At 42.7% G+C, this 18,428-nt stretch overlaps 2 protein-coding genes across 3 annotated transcripts in view; one reads left to right on the top strand and one right to left on the bottom strand.

Annotated features, from left to right (window-relative positions):
- LAMB4 (laminin subunit beta 4) overlaps window positions 1-2,970 on the bottom strand; it is a 40,988-nt gene extending 38,018 nt beyond the window's left edge. Inside the window, exons 1-2 of the mRNA XM_063396864.1 lie at window positions 2,937-2,970; window positions 1,530-1,687 (exon numbers count right to left, since the gene is read on the bottom strand). Coding sequence (XP_063252934.1) covers window positions 1,530-1,687; window positions 2,937-2,970 — 192 coding nt within the window. The remainder of the gene's footprint in view (window positions 1-1,529; window positions 1,688-2,936) is intronic.
- Window positions 2,971-14,433: 11,463 nt separating this feature from the next.
- Window positions 14,434-18,378, top strand: LOC134550303 (actin nucleation-promoting factor WASL-like). Of its 2 annotated transcripts, none has more exons than XM_063396862.1 (2): window positions 14,434-14,926; window positions 18,158-18,378. In XM_063396862.1, coding segments are annotated over exons 1-2 (495 nt in total). In that variant the 3' UTR covers window positions 18,160-18,378. The 2 variants fall into 2 exon arrangements, with proteins under 2 accessions (XP_063252932.1, XP_063252931.1); XM_063396861.1 differs by lacking the exon at window positions 18,158-18,378 and adding an exon at window positions 16,839-18,151 and having other exon boundaries at window positions 14,434-15,089.
- Window positions 18,379-18,428: the final 50 nt, after the last annotated feature.

The raw sequence follows: 18,428 nt of genomic DNA, 5'->3' as shown, positions 1-18,428 counted from the left end.
AAATACAAAGCAGTTGAATTCTCTTTTTTCCCCATCTGAATCCCAGCTAAATCCTGTCTTTTGGTAGCTTGCCACGTTGACTAATACCCACTTTCATGAGTAAAGTTTGCTCTTATGAAACCTGACACAGGTCATCAAGAGGGGAACTGGGAGAGGAAGAACTTAGGTTTACAAGATGCAAGATGCAAAATTTCCTGGTCTGCCTCCAACAAAGCATTCAAAATGTGCTGGTGAGAAAGCAAATTGAAGATGAAGTGGGACTCTGATGCACTGTAGGTGACAACAGTTTCTAGGCAAGCTGATGGAACAGGACACATTGCCAGAGCAGCTCTGTCTCTCAAGCTCTGCAAAGCAGCAGAGTTTGTAGTTTTCACCCTTTTCAGGAGACAGCTACCAGGGATCAAGATACTTTGAAGCAGCATTAAATCACAGGGATTATTGCAGAAGAGCTGCTCCTTTTCAGGAGTCTGTATTTACACAATTCAAAGGATAAGTACAGCCAAATGAAAATATTATTTTTTTTATTGCTCTTTGATTGCCTCCTAAAAAGCAAGAATAAAAGGCAATCATCCAGCTTTAGGGCCAGAAAGATGATTCAGGCTGTTTCAGCAAAGGGAAGAGATATTTACATTTTGCAGAAAACTGTGGATACAATGTGCAACTTGGAGCAGTGCTTGGTTCCATGTCCATACTTTACTCTGCAAATGTGTCACAACATTAAGCTGGAGGTCATAAACTGTAATTATTTTTAATTGATTATAAATTAATCTGGTTTTTAACTTCCTCTTCAGCCTAGCCTGTTATTTAGTGAAAATATTTCTATTTGTGACATTTTATTAGCTCAGTGGGGCCAAGTCCTCCAGGATGTAGAACAGGGGAATCTTCATTTCTGCACACCTTCCATATACCCAGTGGTTCCCCCTCATCACTGCAGGGAGTGAGAGGTACCCCTCTGGTCAGACACATTTTGGATCTGCTGACTCACCCATATGGCCAAAGCCTGGACCACAGCATTAGGTCTTCCCTTTCAGAGGCAGCTTTCTGCTTTCAGCAACACTGGTCTCATTTCAGACCAAAAGAGAGGAGAGTATGGTGTGAATCCCTTAACAGTCTGCCTTGGGTCTCAGCACCATATGGACATGTCCTCTGGAGAAGGTCCTGCAGCCTGTGGGACCCCACTCCCCCTGCACTCCCACACACAGACAGTGGGTTTCACCTCTGGGGCCTGAGTGGGAAGAGGAACTGTGGAGCAAAGCTCCTTCAGAAATCCCTGTGCTCAGTTTCTGTGCATCTCAGGGGTGTTTCTCCCCCTTGAGAAGATGCACATCACTGTGGAGGCTGTTTGCTGCCAAACCCTCCATATGTGCTGCAGTGAGGCACAGCCTTCCAGCAGACTTAGTGTCACACTGTCTGGTAATTATTCAGACAACTCCCACAGGAACTTCCTAGTCTGGGCAAATTCCCTGTATAGAGTAGAATATGGTTAGTAAGAAGAGTTCAGTTTATTACACAAGAAGGAGCAAACCAACCTCCAGGTAGCCTATAATGCAGTACTTCTGAGGGCTGTTCATCCCACAGGTTGACGAGGCTGTCAGCTGCTTGCTGCGGCCCTGGAGAAGGTCCCCAAGGGCTGGGTGGCAGGAGCCAGCATCACAGTCATGCTGTGCATGTTGGGGTCTTATCAGCACTGGGCATAAAAGAAAATCAAAGAAAGATTATATTGTTTTGTATAGCCAGCAGTATTCTCCAGACAAAATCAGTTAAATCCCAACACAAGAAGAAAACTCAGTTGTCCTGTGCCTGTACCCCTTTTGTCCTTAGTTATACATTTTTTAAATAACTTCAGTAATGAACACACCTGTTGCACAATAATCATAAAAATATAGCTCGCATATTGCAAATCTATGCTACAACTTAAATTTTCAGCACATTATTTTTCAGTAAGAATGCCAATCACCCATGAGCAATAATTTATTATGCGTCCTGCCCTTTATTATGCCCTTCCTGCCCTCCTGGCAATACCCATTGCCAGCAGTCCTACAAAAGAACAGTGAGCATTTCAATTGACTCTGTAAACAGAGACAGGTTTGAATTAATTCCACTCATTTCTGTTGATTTCCAAGTTATAATGGTGGAAATGAGACCAGGATTGAGACAAGGATTGACATCAGGGGTCCCTCAGATTTTCTTTTAATTTGCAATGAATCCCTTGTCCAGTGTCAAAACCCTCTCAGACCCCATGAAGTGGTCATTAATAAACAGAATAATTCTGAATTCTCTGAATAATTGCAGGACTTTTTGTTTGTTTTGCCTGAAACAACTTTCTGTATCTTCTCAATTATATTAAGTCTTCCCTTACAGGGCTTTTCCTTTTCAACAAGTTCTGTCCTGAAACTCCAAAAAGGAATGGGTACCTTGGAGGCTATATCTATTCAGCTTTACTTGGCTCAACTTGTTAGAGAAGGTGCAGTTAAAAAACCCCAACAACTGATACTTGAAGATCCCAAAGAACACTAGAAATACAACTGCAACAGTAAAAATACAGCATTTTATAGCCAGATTTCAGTCTATGGCTCAGGCTATAATTCAGATGAGTGACACTTGACTCTTTAGGTGTAAAGCAGGGCCTATGTTTAGTTAGCCTGCTCTTTTCAGTTATACAAATCCATGCTCACTATTCATTAGCAGATTTTGATTGTCCCTTTCAGGACCTGAATCAGACTCAATTATAACATGTATATTTTCTTTGTACTTAACTGTTTCATATCACTGGTAGGTCCCTCACTGGCAGGAGAGTGGGGAATAAGGATTCAGTGTCAAGTGTTTCTTGATAGCATTTTCTTAAAAGAAGTGCTTTAACAAAATCTTGGAGAGGTATGTAAATCACATGATAATATTTCAAAACTGGCCTGAGTTACTGTATCATCTGTACTTACTGAGGTGTAACAGGATGGCCAGCCCCAGCCTCATGCTTCCCCATCAAACTCTGACTGGTACTGCTGCAAGAGAAAAACTGGTCCATCACTTGGTGCTCTCTCTCACCAGGGCACACAGGTGTACCCAGAACCAGCCTTTGGTAAAGTGACAGTGACGTGATAAAAATATAAAGACTAAAAGGAAACCCTGGCTTTGAATTAGCTGTAGAGAAAAAAATCTCATGATGGAAATTTCAGCACTGAAACTGGGATGAAAGCAGAGGAGCACTTCACAAAGGCATTCAGAGAAGACAGTGAAAACATACTCATACTTAGTGTAAAATATAACCAGAATGCTATCAGCTAAAATACTGTAGTAGTCAAAAAAAACCCCAACTTAATTCTAAGTGGATTCAGCAGGGCTGTTTGCAGAGATCTAGCCCTTTCTCTGCAGATTCTTTGTTTTCATTAACTTAAAACATAGAGGTCCTAATGAAGATGCCACTGAGAAATGCCTGATGTCAGCTGCTATGAATTTTGTCAGAGACATAAGTGCATCTTAAGCTGTAGTGAAGAAAACCAGGTAATGTCAGCATCAGTGCAAAAAACTTGTACAGGGGAACCTCAGCGTGAGTCCAAGAGAGGTTGATTGTGGCACTGTGGCATCCTTCCTCTTCCTATTTACCTGGAGGAAGGTGAAACTTGCCAACACAAAACTTCTGTTGGAAAAACAGAAGGTAGCCACAGGTATAAAAGACAATCCAGCATCCTGCCACCAAGTAGAACTCCCAAACCAAACCTGCCCCTGTCTTTTCATCTTCCACCTCTTTCTCCACCTGTAGGAACCAGTGAGGCTGGTGTGCCCTGAAACAGTTCCAGCTGCTGGGGCATCCCTGTATGAGCATGCCACAAGCACCACTTCCCAGCTGTGTTCTTGTTCCTCACCTTCACACAGCTCTCACTGTACTGAGTGAGCTTAAATGAATTACACCCCCAGAGCAGTGGCAACATAAACAAAACACTCCAGATATTACAGGCTCCATGTGGGCTTGGTGCACACAGCATGACACAACGGCAGTACCTAGCTGAGTACTTCAGCAACCACAGGCAGGGAAAGCTAGCAAGGGTCACCAGGCTTTCCTGCTGCTGCAGCTGCTGTCACCTGCCACAACACAGAGAGCCTGGCATGTGACAGGGAGATGATGCTGGTGAGCACCCATGCAGTTGTGCCTGGCTCCCTGGCTACAGAGAGACCTGGCCATAGATCCACTGTCTGAGGCAAAATTGAGTGAAGATTTTGCTCCTGTGTTGGACTTTAAATTTTATACTCTGTCAGAATAATGGACAGACTCAGGGATGATTTAAGCTGCAACAACTGCAACAGCACCAATTCCTACCCTAACACTGTGACATGATACCAGAGATACTCTCTAAACCTGACTCCCTTTAACAGAGAAATAAGGACCAGAAAAATCCCAGCATACTTTGGTTCCATGCTTAATAGGAAAATTAAATGCTGAAGAGGTCTTACCTGGGTTCCAGGCAGCTAAGTGTCGCAGCTGGGAATGAACAGAGCTGAGTGAGGGAAGCAAGCAAAGGCATACCTGTGCACTTCAGCTGGAGAAGACAGCATGTCCCCTGAGGCACCAAGGTGTAGGTGAGAATGAGACCCAGCCTGCAACCTGTCAAAAGCTTGATTTGTGAACTCTTTCTGCTTCTGGCATCAGCAAATATATTCATTGAAAGACGATTGTGACAGGTTAAGTTCATGGCAGAAAAAGTTCATGCAACTGAAAACAGAAGGCTGGGATTCTTAAAGTGCTGGCAAATAACACTTTGTTGTTTAATTAAACATCTGTTCAGTTGGTCTGGTTTGAAACCAAACATCAAAGTCTTTCTAGCTAGTTAACATCAGAAGTTAAGTGGATCTGGATTATCTGAGCATGGGCTAAAAATAATAACTCCTCACAGCGGGAGTGTGAATGGTCTGTGAGGGGTTCTGAGGGACTGTAAACATGCCTGCCAGCAGCTGTGATTGCACTTGTGTGGACATATTGAGCCAAACTTAAAATAGTTCAAACTTTGGATCATCAGTGTGAACATTAGGTTTTTCTGAATTTAAAGCTGAAGACAAAGGGCAACTTTAGTCATGGCTTTGCATTTCAGCACAAGTTTTGCCTGTGACTCTCCCCAGCAGCAAGCACAGGGCAGGGATTGATGTGTGGGGTGCAGGCAACAGGGTGATGGAGCAGCTCTGAAATTGTGTTCAACAGCTCTTGTGCAGAACTGGCCACTGTTTTCTGGTGTCTTTGTTGAAACCTGTGGCACTATGATTCCAGTTTTCACAGTGGCAGGTTGCCTTGATACACAATTTTAGAAGTGACGTTTGTTAACAAATCAAAAACTGACCTGTTATCAGTCCTCCTCTTACTGTAAGGCTTAATTCATTATAGTCTGTCAAGTACCATCACACATCCTTAAACAGAAGGTTTTCTATATGAGCAAAATATGTTTTATAAATTAATCACTGCCTTTTCTTTTGGTTGTTTCTATTCTTCCAGAAAAAAAGAGAAAGGTGTGTTCTTTAATCCTATTGCAATGCTCAGCACTAAGTGTCCTTTGCCATTATTATGCTTGTTAACTCTAGCAGAAATAATTATTATACTTAATTTTTTAAAAATTATTTTCCTCAAATGCATGTGGAAATTATTTGTGAGAGACTTTTTTTCAGGCTGATTTAATCTGCATTTGGTTTGTACTCATGCATGATTAATTATTGTACAGATGGTTTATACTTAGTGGGTTGTGGTATTAGGAAAAAGACTAAATGATATATTAAGATATTAATTTTATTTTTATATGTAAGCAGTATGACAAATGTTGCCTGAAAGAGACACATACAACTGAAGAAAGTATTATTACTATGATGCTACTAAATTATAAAATAGTTGACATTTTATTAGCATATATCTTGGGGAATTCAGAATTTGTTACAGAGAAGTTATGTGAGAAGTAAATATCAAGGAAGATTTATTTGGAGAATACAGGCAGTCCTGTGTTCTGATTTATGTAGGACCCCAAGCAAGAAGGAGGTTTTGAACTGCTTGAGGCAGGGATTAAGAAACTTCTTTCTTGCTTCTTTAATCTCTGCACTGGTAAAGGATCTGGATTTATAATGCATCACTCGTCCCATGCTGGCTGGAGGGTAGATAGCACTGGTGTGTGATTTTTCAAGTCACCACAGGTCTGAGGGTTGTCATTGCTTAGGCCCAAGGCATCTCCTCAGTACACACAAAGGATGGGAATTGCAGTGTATATTCCCTTCACAGACACCAACCAGCAGTGAGGGAAGGGGCAGGAGTAGAGCCACCACTTTAAATTTTCAATAACAAATAAAATAATTTCAGCCTAGGTTTATTCTTGCTGTGTGAAAAGTAAGTATTTAATCTAAACAAATCACTTGGTCTTCCTTCATGTCAATGGAGAAAGACAGGGAATCCTACAGAGTTCATCCCATCACCTTCTTTAGACACCCTAAAGGGATAAATCCCCTTTTGGAGGTATGGGTTGCTTTCCTTTGGTTATGGACAGCCCAGCTCCTTAGTTTAGGACAGATGCCTGTGTTTTAAGCAACTAAAGTATACTGAGATGAATCCCATCCATGGCCAAAATCTTGAACAAAATCTAATGGTCTGAAAATCAAAATGACCTTCCTACACCCTCTCTCCCCTCCTTTGTTTGTGCCCTCATTTTTTCCCTCAAGATTATCTTATGCCTAAAGTACAATTTCTCAAAGGCAAATACTGAGTTTTGTGTGGTTTTACATATTGGGAGAATGTAGCACTGAATAACAAACCCAGAATTAATTGTAAGTTTACAATCAAGTAAGAGAAGGGGTTTTTTCATAAATCTGATCAGGAGAGTGCTAAGGACAGCAGAGGGATAGGCTACAGAACTCAGACATGATGGGAGAGAAAGGCTACCCTACCCCTCAGACTCCTCACCTCCATGTCCCACTGGCTGGCTGCTCCTCCATATTGTGCACCCTGAAGAAAACAGTTACTTTTAAGCTTGTATTTAATAAATATTTTGAAGAGCTTTTTCACAATTCAAAAGTATGTCAAGTCTATTCGTAATTTATGAGAAGTTTCTTCTTTTTCTTACAGTCACAGCACCTCACAGTGCCTTCACCTTTAGTGTGCAAGTTTGATTTTTCCACTACAAACAAGAAATGCAGCTTCAACTCGAATATTATCTCCCTGGCAGGCACAGCACAGACAGTAGTAATCAACACTAAAGACTGCCCTGGTTTCAGCCAGCACAGTTTAATTTTTTGCAGTAGCCGGGAGGGGACATGGTCAGGACTATTCAATACCAGCTCAGGTCGTTGCCAGGGTCAGTGGAGTAAACGTGGCAGGGGGAATCCCTCCACCATTGTTTATTTGTCAAGGGGTCCATGTGAGCATTTCTGGAGATGAATCACTCCCTCTTTTATACACCTCTGTTGTTTATATTGTTGCTCTTACTGCTGGTTTTCTTATCTCGTTGTTTCCAGTAAATTGTTCTTATCTCAACCTGTGAGCCTTGCCTTTTGTGCCTCCAATTGGAGGGGTGGGGAGGGGGAAGCAGCAGTGTGGTTTTGGCAGGAGTACTAAACTGGAGAATAACATTCCTGAAGCACAACAGCACAAAAGACAGTGTGTTTATTTTAAAACACCAGTGTGATTTTAGAAGTGCTAGTCAAGCTATATATATATTCAAGATAAAATATTGATTTCTTATTATTTCCTAAGGTCCTGACATTTCCCTGCTGGCAGTAGGCCTGGCATGATGAGAAATCTGTCACATACCTTGTTGCAGTCTCACGTTAAGTTTTCTCAATGTGTTCCTGCAGTACAACTGGATAAGACTCTTTCTAGGAACTTTCTCATATCAATAAACAAAGGCTTGAAATTCTTATTTTTTTCATTGCTTTGCTGGCCTATTAATCTGAAATAGTTATTCTCCCTAAATTTAAGAGGTGAAGAAAATGGATTCTTGCATATGAAAGCATAGCAGAGAAAAGAGAAAAGAAAAGGGATATGCTAATGCAGACTTAAAGATGAAGCTTTTCACTGGAAAGCTCTTTTGCACCACAGTATCTGTTAATAGGGCATAAAAGTGCTCTTATTCTGCTAATGGTGTCTGTACTGCTGAAAATGCTAAGAAAAGATTGTCCTATTTTTATTTGTCCAAATTTATGGCTATGTCCTGTTTTATGTCTCTATTATTAGGTTTTCCATACATGTCAGCCTAAATTGTCCTAAGTATTTTTCTCTAGATTAAAGTACAGTCTTCTGCAAAGGTTAAATTGATGTTGTTTAGAAATGATCTTGAGCTCAGAAAATCACTCTGGCCCTTGAGGAGCCCCTGGCCTACTGGCTTAGGAGCATTTTCTTACCAATGCAGAAAACTTTCATACTACAGTCTGTTTGGAAGTCAGATGTATGTTTTGGGGGTTTTATTGGCGGGGGGGGGGGGGGGGGGGAATGAATGAACAAAAATCAGAAGCCAAAAGACCACAATTTAAAAATGAGTCAAAGGCAAAACAGTCAACTCCACAAGCTTCCCCAAAAAACCCTAGGAAACTGAGATCATCAGGTGGAGAACCTGGCAGACAGAAGGATGACAGCTTCAGTTTGAGAAGTGCAAACAGCGGAGAGATCAAGTCCACTGCAGAACAACAGCAGTGACAGCAGCAGAAAAAGCATTCACTGCAGAGCTAGCAGAGCTCAGTGGTTAGAGTTCCCATGGGAGCCACTGGCTCTAGTCCTCCAGTCAGAAGCTCTAAGTGAAATCAACTTTTCTACCCTCCTGGGAAGCACCTGAACTACTGGTCTCTGAAATGAAAGAAGTCTGCCCTCATAGTTTCTCTTTATTTTTTTTACAAGGACTTCAAAATTAAATATTATATTTCAGATTGACATGGAATAAACCAATTTTTGTTCATTTACATTCATATTGGTTAGTTAAAGTGAAATGGACTGAAATCACTTTTCTTTCTTGTTACTTCATTGGCTGGAAGAAACAGTTTCTTTCTCATATAATTGGAAAAATAAAAATAGCACATATCACTAGAAGACAGAAAAAGGACATTTAGGCTGAAATGAATTGTCTTGGTTTGGAAAGACAGGTATCTGTCAGGGAAAATCAGTGTTTCCCTTGGAATGGAGAATGTAAAGCTTCCTCCCTCCAAATTATTATAATTTTGCAGTTAGGAGCTTTCAAGCAAAAAATATGGGAATAGGAGTAACAGTTCTTTACTAGGAATATTAAAAAAAATGCAAATGCAGTAATACAAAAACAAACAAACAAACAAACAAATAACAAGCAAGCAAACAAACTAAAGTCCTAGAAAACCGTGACAGAGTGAGGAAATACGACCTGACACTGTTGGCCAGGCTGTTGGAAGCAGCCCAAATGACTCCTCCTGGAGTGACAGATGTGATTCTGTTGGAGTAGCGATGATGACACATGTGGTTCTGCTGGAGTAACAATGATCCTGAAGTGACAGTGAGATGAGTCCCGTCTTCCTCTGAGAATCCAGTGGAAAAGAGGATGCTTGGTGTTCCTATAGCTCAGTTTTTATCTTGGTAGCAATGGTTGGCTCCTCCCCCACTGGGTGGAGCATCTCACAATGGGATGATGGAATGTGTCATGTCACTGGTGAGCCTTAATAGCCCATTAACAGAAGATTACCCTTTGATTAGATAAAGCTTAATAACCAGTTCTTATTTTTGCAAGGTTCTGCTCTCACCAATCATATTCCAGTTGTTACAGAAAGGAACAAGCATGATAAGATAAATTTTAAAAATCCGTCAGCAATATATGGTGTTCATGTTCTTTATTATTAAAATCAAAATAATATTCTTATAAAGCAAAACCTTCATACCAATTTGCCAAGAGTTCCTTATAATCTGTTTGGCCTGCTGGAACATCATGGGAATAACTTACAAGAAAACTCAAGAAAACTCAGAATTTCTTATATGTTGGAATAAATCAGCCAAGACTCCATTTTCTTCATGCAGAAAGCCAATTCTTTATTCACAAAGTTCATATTTATAGGAAATATCAGAAGGCATTGTGTTAAACCTAATTGGTCAGCAATACTGTAAAACTCAGGGCTATTGTATATGTCTACCAAGTTTTCTCTCTCTAGATCTTTACATTTTTCCTTTTTGGGTTCCCATGGGACAAATCTTATTGTTTACACAGGTACATTTGTTTTTCACCCTGAGATTAACACAACAGACTGTTGTGTTAAAGGAACTTCTCATTCTCAAAACAGCTTCACATGGGAACTTGTAAATCGCTTGTTAGCTGCACTTAGAAGAAATGACAGGCCAGCTTTGGCAACTTTAGCAGAGTGAGGCCTGATTTCCTAAGGCCTTTCTTTTGTAATTCTTCTACCTGTCTATGACATAGACCCCAAACAATCAAATATGCATACTACACAGAGTTTACAGTAACTTTGGGGAAACATGCTGATTTCTGCTGACTAAGCATCACCTTATATGCATACTACTAATACAATTCTAACACCACAAGTGTCACAACAACTTGAATTTTTTTGATAAAATACTAGGAAGACTATGTCATACTATTTATGAATATCCTAGTATCACCATCACCTCACATACGGCTTATCCAGACCGCTCTCAAACCCTGAGAAAGATTTTAGTGTCGTTAATGCAGTTAACAAATAGCAATGTCTTTTCCTCTATCGAGGAAAATGGTTCTTGTCCATCCACCATGCCAGCTAACACCATTCTCAACCAGGTAACCCCGGAGAAGGTCAGATACCTCCTACCATCCATGTTTTTAAGACTAGTGACATTTTTCAAGATTAAGTTTTATTCTGGGACTGAACAACTTGTAGCAAAGGAGTAAAATATAGTGTATTTGTGAATACGCCTTCAAAGAAACTTTCAGAAACCTGTTTATCAATGGTCATGTATATTTTTTCAGGAAAATTGTGTTCCGAAGAACAGAAAATAGAACATTAAAATAAAATAAATACTGATAGTCACAACATATGCTAGTGTGTCTTTGTCTCCTCATATGGCCTTGTGCTATGTTGTCTTGGGTTATGTAACAAAAAAACCCGTGTATTCTATTTCATCTGTAGAAAGCAGTAAAGAGATGGTTTCTTTTTTCTTTATCTCTCGTAACTCCAGAGGGGAGGAGGACGGATGCCTTCTGATAATAGACCAGCTGTTAAAACCAGGTGGGGTGGTGTTTCTTATCTCATTCATCAACTTTGTCCACCCTCTGGGAGGGATATCTTCTGTTAATGGGCCATTAAGGCTCACCAGTGACATGACACATTCCATCATCCCATTGTGAGATGCTCCACCCAGTGGGGGAGGAGCCAACCATTCCCTACCCACATAAAAATGGAGAAACAGGGATCCCAGACATCCTCTTTTCCACTGGATTCTCAGAGGAAGACCAGACTCAGCTCACCGCCACTGAACCTGTGTCCTGGTTTGAGGGAGAAGTGAGTTTTCCAAAAAGTTGTGGGCAAACCACTCAGTGGTCAGGTTGTATGCTGGCAACTGGAGTAGCCACTGAGAGGTTGGATACGCCTCTGAGAACACAAGGGGTTAAAAGCAAGGACTTCCAGAGGGATTTCCTTTTTGGTTCCGGTTTCAGAAGAGAACGAATCCTCTCCTCCTCCCCTGCCCAGCTTACAAGGCTGGGTGGGGGAGGGAAACCATGAGGTCGGGCTGAGGTAGGCCGGTGCCCTGGGGGGGAAAGAGAGTTAATGGAACTGGAGCTGGGCCAGCCCCATCCAGGATGGAGGGGTGGAGAACTGTGGAGGTGCCTTCTGTCCCTGTCCCTGTCCCCATCCCCATCCCCCCACCAGGGAGAAAGTGCCCAGCTGCGTGGGGGAGTGCCGTGCGGAGCCTGCAGCCCTGCCGGGAGCCAGAGACTTTTAACTCTTCCTGAGGCAGAAGGAAACTTTTTCCAGACATTGATTCTCGTGGCTAGTAGTTTAAGAGAAGAGAGAGAGACAGCCTGGGACTGAGATGATAAAGGAAGATGAAAAGAATCCCAGATTGGCAGAGATGAAGAGGAGTGGCTTTTTGAGCTAAACTTTTCTTGCATAATGTTAGCCATAGACTGAACCTGAATCCTCCTGGACATAAATAATACTGTATTTAGGTAGATGCACCGTGGAATTGCATTTTTATTGAAATGGTATGCTCTGGCTCACCCCTGGAAAGCGTATGGTTTATCCCAAGTCTGTAACCTCCCCTGCAGTATCGTGTGTCTGTAACCTCATTGGCCTGAAGATCTATCCGCACCCACTTTGAATCTGCCTGTTAAGGGTGCAAACAGAGAAGGCGCCCTCTTTCTGCCCTTGAAGCTTCCGAAGACTCTGCTCCTCTCCCCTTCCCTCTCCCCTTCCCTCTCTCCCCCTCCTTCCCCCTCTCCCTCAGTGACCATGCTGCCTTCCTGGCGTCGAACTCCAAATAAATCCTCATCTCATCAGCACCTCACCAGCCGTCTGGAGTCTCCTTGCCTGCCTGCATGCAAATACCAAAGAACATAGAACCCGGGGGGCTCCTGGGGAACCCTCCCCGGGGACTCCCCGAAGTCTTAACTACAACAATGCACTTGGCTAGAACCAAAGACTTTTGTGGCAGTGATTTGCCACTGTAGGAGTGGAGCAAACAGAGAAGAGAGGAAGAGGGTGTGGTGGTGACCTCTGTCTTGAGGGATGAAGATCTCTGTTCTTGGAACCCTCAGCCCGCGAGGTAAATGGGGGGGGGACTGCTTGTCCTACTATGAGAAGATGGCTGGTTTTTAGTACTTGGCCAAGCATCCTTAAAAGAGCCCTATATGCAGTTTTGGTCCATGGACGGTGGTGAAAGCACTGGACATGGAAAGGAGGGTGTCACCATGGCAGACTTCTCTGGGCAGTGCCGTGGGTGACATGGGAACACGGGACGGTGGACCTGTGTTTCCTGTAGGGGGTCTATAGTGCGAGAGAGACTCCTCTCTCCCTTACTGAATTGAAGATTAGTTCTTTTTGAGTGATGATGACTTTGATTGGGAAACCAGGGTTTTGGTTTAAGCAAGTAAGATAGAAGGCAATGTGTAAGTGTTAAAAGTTGAAGTGTGGAAGGGTGGAAAATGGGGGAGGAGAGGAAATGTTCTGGGAGGTTTTTCATTTCTGCTTTCTGTGTGTTTAGGGGTTTTTTTCTTTTCTATTTTCTGTTCTTATGTAGTTTAATAAAGTTTTCTTTCTATTTTCAAGTTTTGGGCCTGCTCTGCTCTGTCCTTGATCACATCCCACTGTAGTTATTAAGAAAAACATATACACATAGGTGCACTGGCATCTGGCCAGCGCCAACCCATGACATCCTGTGTACAGGATCCTCTCTACTCCAACAGAACCACATCTGTCACTCCAGGAGGACTTATTTAGACTGCTTCCAACACCCTGGCTGACAGGATGTCAGGTCATATTCCTGATTCCATCAGAGTTTTCTAGGACTTTGTTTGCTTGCTTGTTTTTTTTTGTATTACTGCATTTGTATTTTTTAAAATATTCCTAGTAAAAAACTGTTACTTCTGTTTCCGTATTTTTTGCCTGAAAGCTCCTAATTGCAAAATTCTAATAATTTAGAAAGAAGGGTTTTTACATTCTCCATTCCAAGTGAAACTCCGATTTTCCCTGACAGATACCTGTCTGTCCAAACCAAGACATATATTTAGACAATTTAAGAACATTATGTGGAAGTATTAGTGTTTTTATGTAACTTGATCAATTATCAAAATATTTCTGGTTTGTAATCATGATCTAATTACTAAAAATAGCTAAGCAGTGAAAGAGCAGGTTTTATTACCAATCTGACATTTGTAATCTGGACAGGAATTCAGTTCAGTGAGCGATGCTCTTTTCCTCCCCACAGATATCATATAATCTATCAACATACAGCAAATCTCTGCTGAATGAAAGGCATGACTTCCAGTTGGTTATCTGTCTGCACCAAACAATTTCCTCTCTTAGGAAAAGGACAAAAAACCCAGGAAGATTACACTGTAACATTTTTCAACCACAGCTTCCACAGTACTTCGTGCAGCACAACACAGTTCTTACCTCAGCTGCCTTGTGAGCAACCCATGAGCTTCACGAAACAGCTGTATAAATTGCATCTTAATCGTTAGCTAAGTCACGGAAATATTCAATATAAGAATTAGCATTAATTTATCATTTTAAAAAAATTGTAGTGGTAAGTAATTATGTATGAAAACAGTGGTGACAATGTAGAACAAAGCCATTCTGTTTACACAATTAATTAAGGGGAAATGGGATTGCTTCAGATTGCCTCAGTAGTTTTAACATAGTCCTCCTTTCAGTGAGCAGGACGATTCTTCTTTTGAGACGCTATGACAAGAAATTTTCCGTAGGATATTAAGAAAAGATCTCTCATAAGACCGTAAGCCAGGTTGACTTGGAAAACTGATGTTAAAGATTAGAGAGACCAAGTCTTTCATCAACAGCTTATTTTTATTGACACCAGCTACAAACAGACCAAGGCAATGGCAGCCCGTGAGCAAACCCCGCGGCAGTGACCAGCTACGGTACCGCGCTCCGGCCGCGGGGAGCGGGCCTGCCCGGGCCCTGCCGGAGCTCCCGCCGCCGCCGCCTCCCGGTTCCCGGAGCGTGGATCCTCCTCCCGGTTCCCGGAGCGTGGATCCTCCTCCCCGCCGCCTCCTCCCGGTTCCCGGAGCGTGGATCCTCCTCCCCGCCGCCTCCTCCCGGTTCCCGGAGCGTGGATCCTCCTCCCCACCGCCTCCTCCCGGCTCCTGGAGCGTGGATTCTCCTCATTGGCCGGGGGCGCTCCCGCCCCATCCCGCTCCAAGCCGCCGGGGACCCCGCCGCTCCCGGCCACCCTCAGACCCTACGGCCGCCGCTGCCTGCCCTCGTCGTCCATTCGCTGCCCCTCCCTCACGCTGTATCCTTTCCAATCTTCCCAGCCCTCACCTCTCAACCTCCAGGACTTTCTTCTCCTTCCACCCCCTTTCCAGCCACTCCCACTCCATATTCGCTCTTTTGCACCTGTTTCCTCTGCTCCTCCTCCTCCTTCCTCAATGCCGCCTCGAAGTCTCCACGCTCTGGTAAAGCAGCTGCTCTCTTTGAATCCCTGCCTCGCCTCACCCCCTGCAGGCGCTCCTGGCCGATGCCACTCGTGCTGTCCAGCCTTTCCCTCGCTGTTTCGCGTTATCAAAATGCTTTTTCAGCTACCATGAACCGCCTGTGCAGGCGACTGTAGCAGCAGTAAAAGACGGGGGCGTGTGTTTAGTCTCGACATGCTTTATCCAGGTTTTTATTTTAGTTTGTATATCCTGCACACTGTTTTCAGCTTTTTAAAGTAATGCTGAAGTGTGTTGAAGTGCAGGTGGGTGACATCCGTGCATGTTTACATTTGTTTCTCGTTTGGTCTACTACCGTCCTCTTTGTTATTGTCTTTGATATCAATGTGCTTCGTAGCCCATGCTCCTGGGAATGTTTTTCAGTACTACGTAATTTGTGGTTTGCTAAACCATACAGATATGAGACGTGGTTTCCTCACTTTGAACACATCAAAGGACTTCATAAATCACCAGTGTTAAGAAGTGCTGGGGTTTTTGGGAGAACAGCTGTGTTTTTGCATAGGTGGTTGCATTTAAGTCTAGAGGTGCTTTGGGATCTTGTAAAATACTGAACTGAAACAAACGTGTAAAGCAGCAGCTGAGGGCCAGCCTGTTGGCTTGCCTGCATGTTTGCTCAAGGCAGCTGGATTTCTTCCTCCTCATCAAGCTCCCTGAGGTTATTTGGCAGATACCTATCGGCTGCCACGACTTAGGTGTGATCAGGAGAGCAGAAAACAGACAAGGGCATAAGGAAGGAGAGCGGTTTGAATTGGAGTAGCCTTGTACTTGATGGGTGCAGTACAATCACTGTTGTGTCTCTTTAGCACAGTGCAGTCAGATACATAGTGTTAGTGTAATGGACAGTGTTATCACTATATAATTTTTCTCTGTTTTTCCTAAATTCTGATTTTTTCCCTGTATTTTGCCTCATAAAATCTCAAGGAGACATCTGTAGTTATAAATCAGACTATGGTGCAAAGCTGCAAGCAGCTTTATTCCATGCCACTTTTTTGTAAGAGGCATCCCAGTATGATGTTGAGCACTATGGCCAAGTCCTCGTTTGTCTGTTGTAAGAGCCTAGATGAGAGATGCAGGACTCCCAAGTGGCTCTTAATAAAACTGCTATTTATTAATTAATTCATTATTAATTATTATTTATTTATTATTGCTGTAATTTCATCTATCTTATTGCATAGATGAAATTACAGCAATCTTGGGTCGTGGGTAAGAAGAGCCAGCTTAAAGTTGCCAGTCACAACTGAAAGCATGCTTGAGAGACACTTAAGTTCTGGTTACAATATATTATATCTTTTTCTGTACTGAATATGCTAATTTACAACATCCAATCAGTAAAAGACAAAAGTCTTACAGAATCTACATAGAGTCTATTAGAAGTACTACATTACCATACTGTGGTTACATTTTAAACCCTAAAAGCTGCTTTCTAGACCCCTTTTTTTCTTCTCTGCCAAACTGGCAGGGTCTCTGATCCTTGGACTCTTTAGCTTGCAGAAGCATCCCTTCTGTTTGCCAAGGACATTGTTCAATCAACAGGGATCTTCCCTTCAGCTCACTCAGCCATTTTCTTTCCAGTTGTTCAGTAACTGACTGGCTTGGAATCTCATACATCAAAACTAGATCTCGTTTCTATTTCACTTATAGGTTTCATATTCTCAGATTGTTTTGCCAAGCAATCATATTTATAAGGCTTTCCTGTTTCATCTTTCCCAACAGTCTGTGAGCAGATGAGTTTGTTTGCCTGTGAAAACATCTGTTGAGCATCTCTGTTGCACAGCTAATAACCAGATCTATCAGTTTCTCCTTCCAAGCCTCAGTGCCAAGAGCATTTCAAGGGAAAACAGGGCTTAGCCAGAAAAGTCCCTGGCTGCTGAATTATACCCTAGGATCTAGGCATGCCAAAGTAAGAGCTTTATGTGCTGGAGCTAAAGCTGCCTGCTCTTTCTGAGACGAGGGAACAAATGTACAATAAACATATTTTTAGCCTGGTTATTTATCTCTTGTAATATTGTACTTCCCCCTCCCCATTTTCTTTTTGACTGTCTGATCCATTTGTTATTGTAGTTGCTAAAATGATGGAAACAGACTGAACAGAATTCAGTGAGAACACTGTCATATTGCTGCATGTTTGTTTCCTTCCTTCCTGCCTATCCCTAACAAGCAAAAAATACTCTGAATCTGTTCATACGCCTTTCTTAATTCAGGCTCCTTTTGTTCTCAAATACTGTAGATACCCAGAGCTGTTTAGTTCAAATTGTGTATACTTTGGCATGCTATTGAAACTCTTTTGTCATGGATCTACTTTTTCCTCTAAACCATTAAAAAGTGCAAATCTGAATTAATGCTGTAAAATTCACCACTATCTGTGTTTCCAGGGTGTGGGTTTTATTTGCTTGCCTTGTTATAAAAAATACTGGAGTCTTCAGTCTCTCTCTCTCTCTCTTTATATATATATATATATATATGAAGATTAATGTCTGGTATAATTTCTTTTTATTTTAAACCTTATATTAAGCAGTTTTTTCTGAATCATTTTGATATCATCTAAGATATTAGTACTCCCTAGAAGAAATGTAAGAGCTCTCTTTTTGCCTGTAAGGTGTTGCCTGTAAGCTGACCTGTTGGGTCAGCTACCTGTGGGTAGGGTGGGAGTAGCATGAGAGTTGCTAGAATTGTAAAGAAAAATCTGGAGATAAACTAATGCTGCAGTTACTAAGGCGTCAAGCTTGCGCAGTGCCTATTAGTTAATTCCACTAGCACAGGGAAAAGGACTGAGATTTTGGGTATACCTGAGCCCTCTTACTTTTTTTACTTCAAGTCTGAACACTGGCTTATGAGCTTAAAATCTTTCTTTCCCCTCTATTAGAGGCCACTGTCGTAAAGCCCTTTCCTCCATAGTTAATCCAAGATGCTGCCTCTTTTCAAACGCTGCCTGCTTCCATATCCATAGTGCCCAAACCAGTGTTAACACTGCAAGCCGCGTGGCGGCCCTTAATCAGTTTGCTTTGGAAGGTACTTGACATCCACCGCTTTAGAAGATCACTATATACATCGCAGGGTCACAGATTCTCCGGGGCGGCACGTCCCTTGTGTCACGGCGGGGGTGGCACTGCCATGCCCCCGAGCCTGCGGGGCCGGCTGCGAGGCTGTGCGGGGAGCCCTGCGAGCGGCGTGGAGCTGTGTAAGAGTCACGACCATCCTTTGGCTCGTGACAAGCCGCACTCCCCGCGGCTCCGGAGGCTCAGCCCGCGGCTGCTCCCGCTCCGCTCCGGCCGCGGGGCGGCCCCGCTGTGTCCGTGCGCGCCC

The sequence above is a fragment of the Prinia subflava genome, chromosome 4 (genome assembly GCF_021018805.1).
Source record: "Prinia subflava isolate CZ2003 ecotype Zambia chromosome 4, Cam_Psub_1.2, whole genome shotgun sequence".
Classification (NCBI taxonomy): domain Eukaryota; kingdom Metazoa; phylum Chordata; class Aves; order Passeriformes; family Cisticolidae; genus Prinia; species Prinia subflava.
This window is presented reverse-complemented; position numbering and strand designations above follow the sequence as displayed.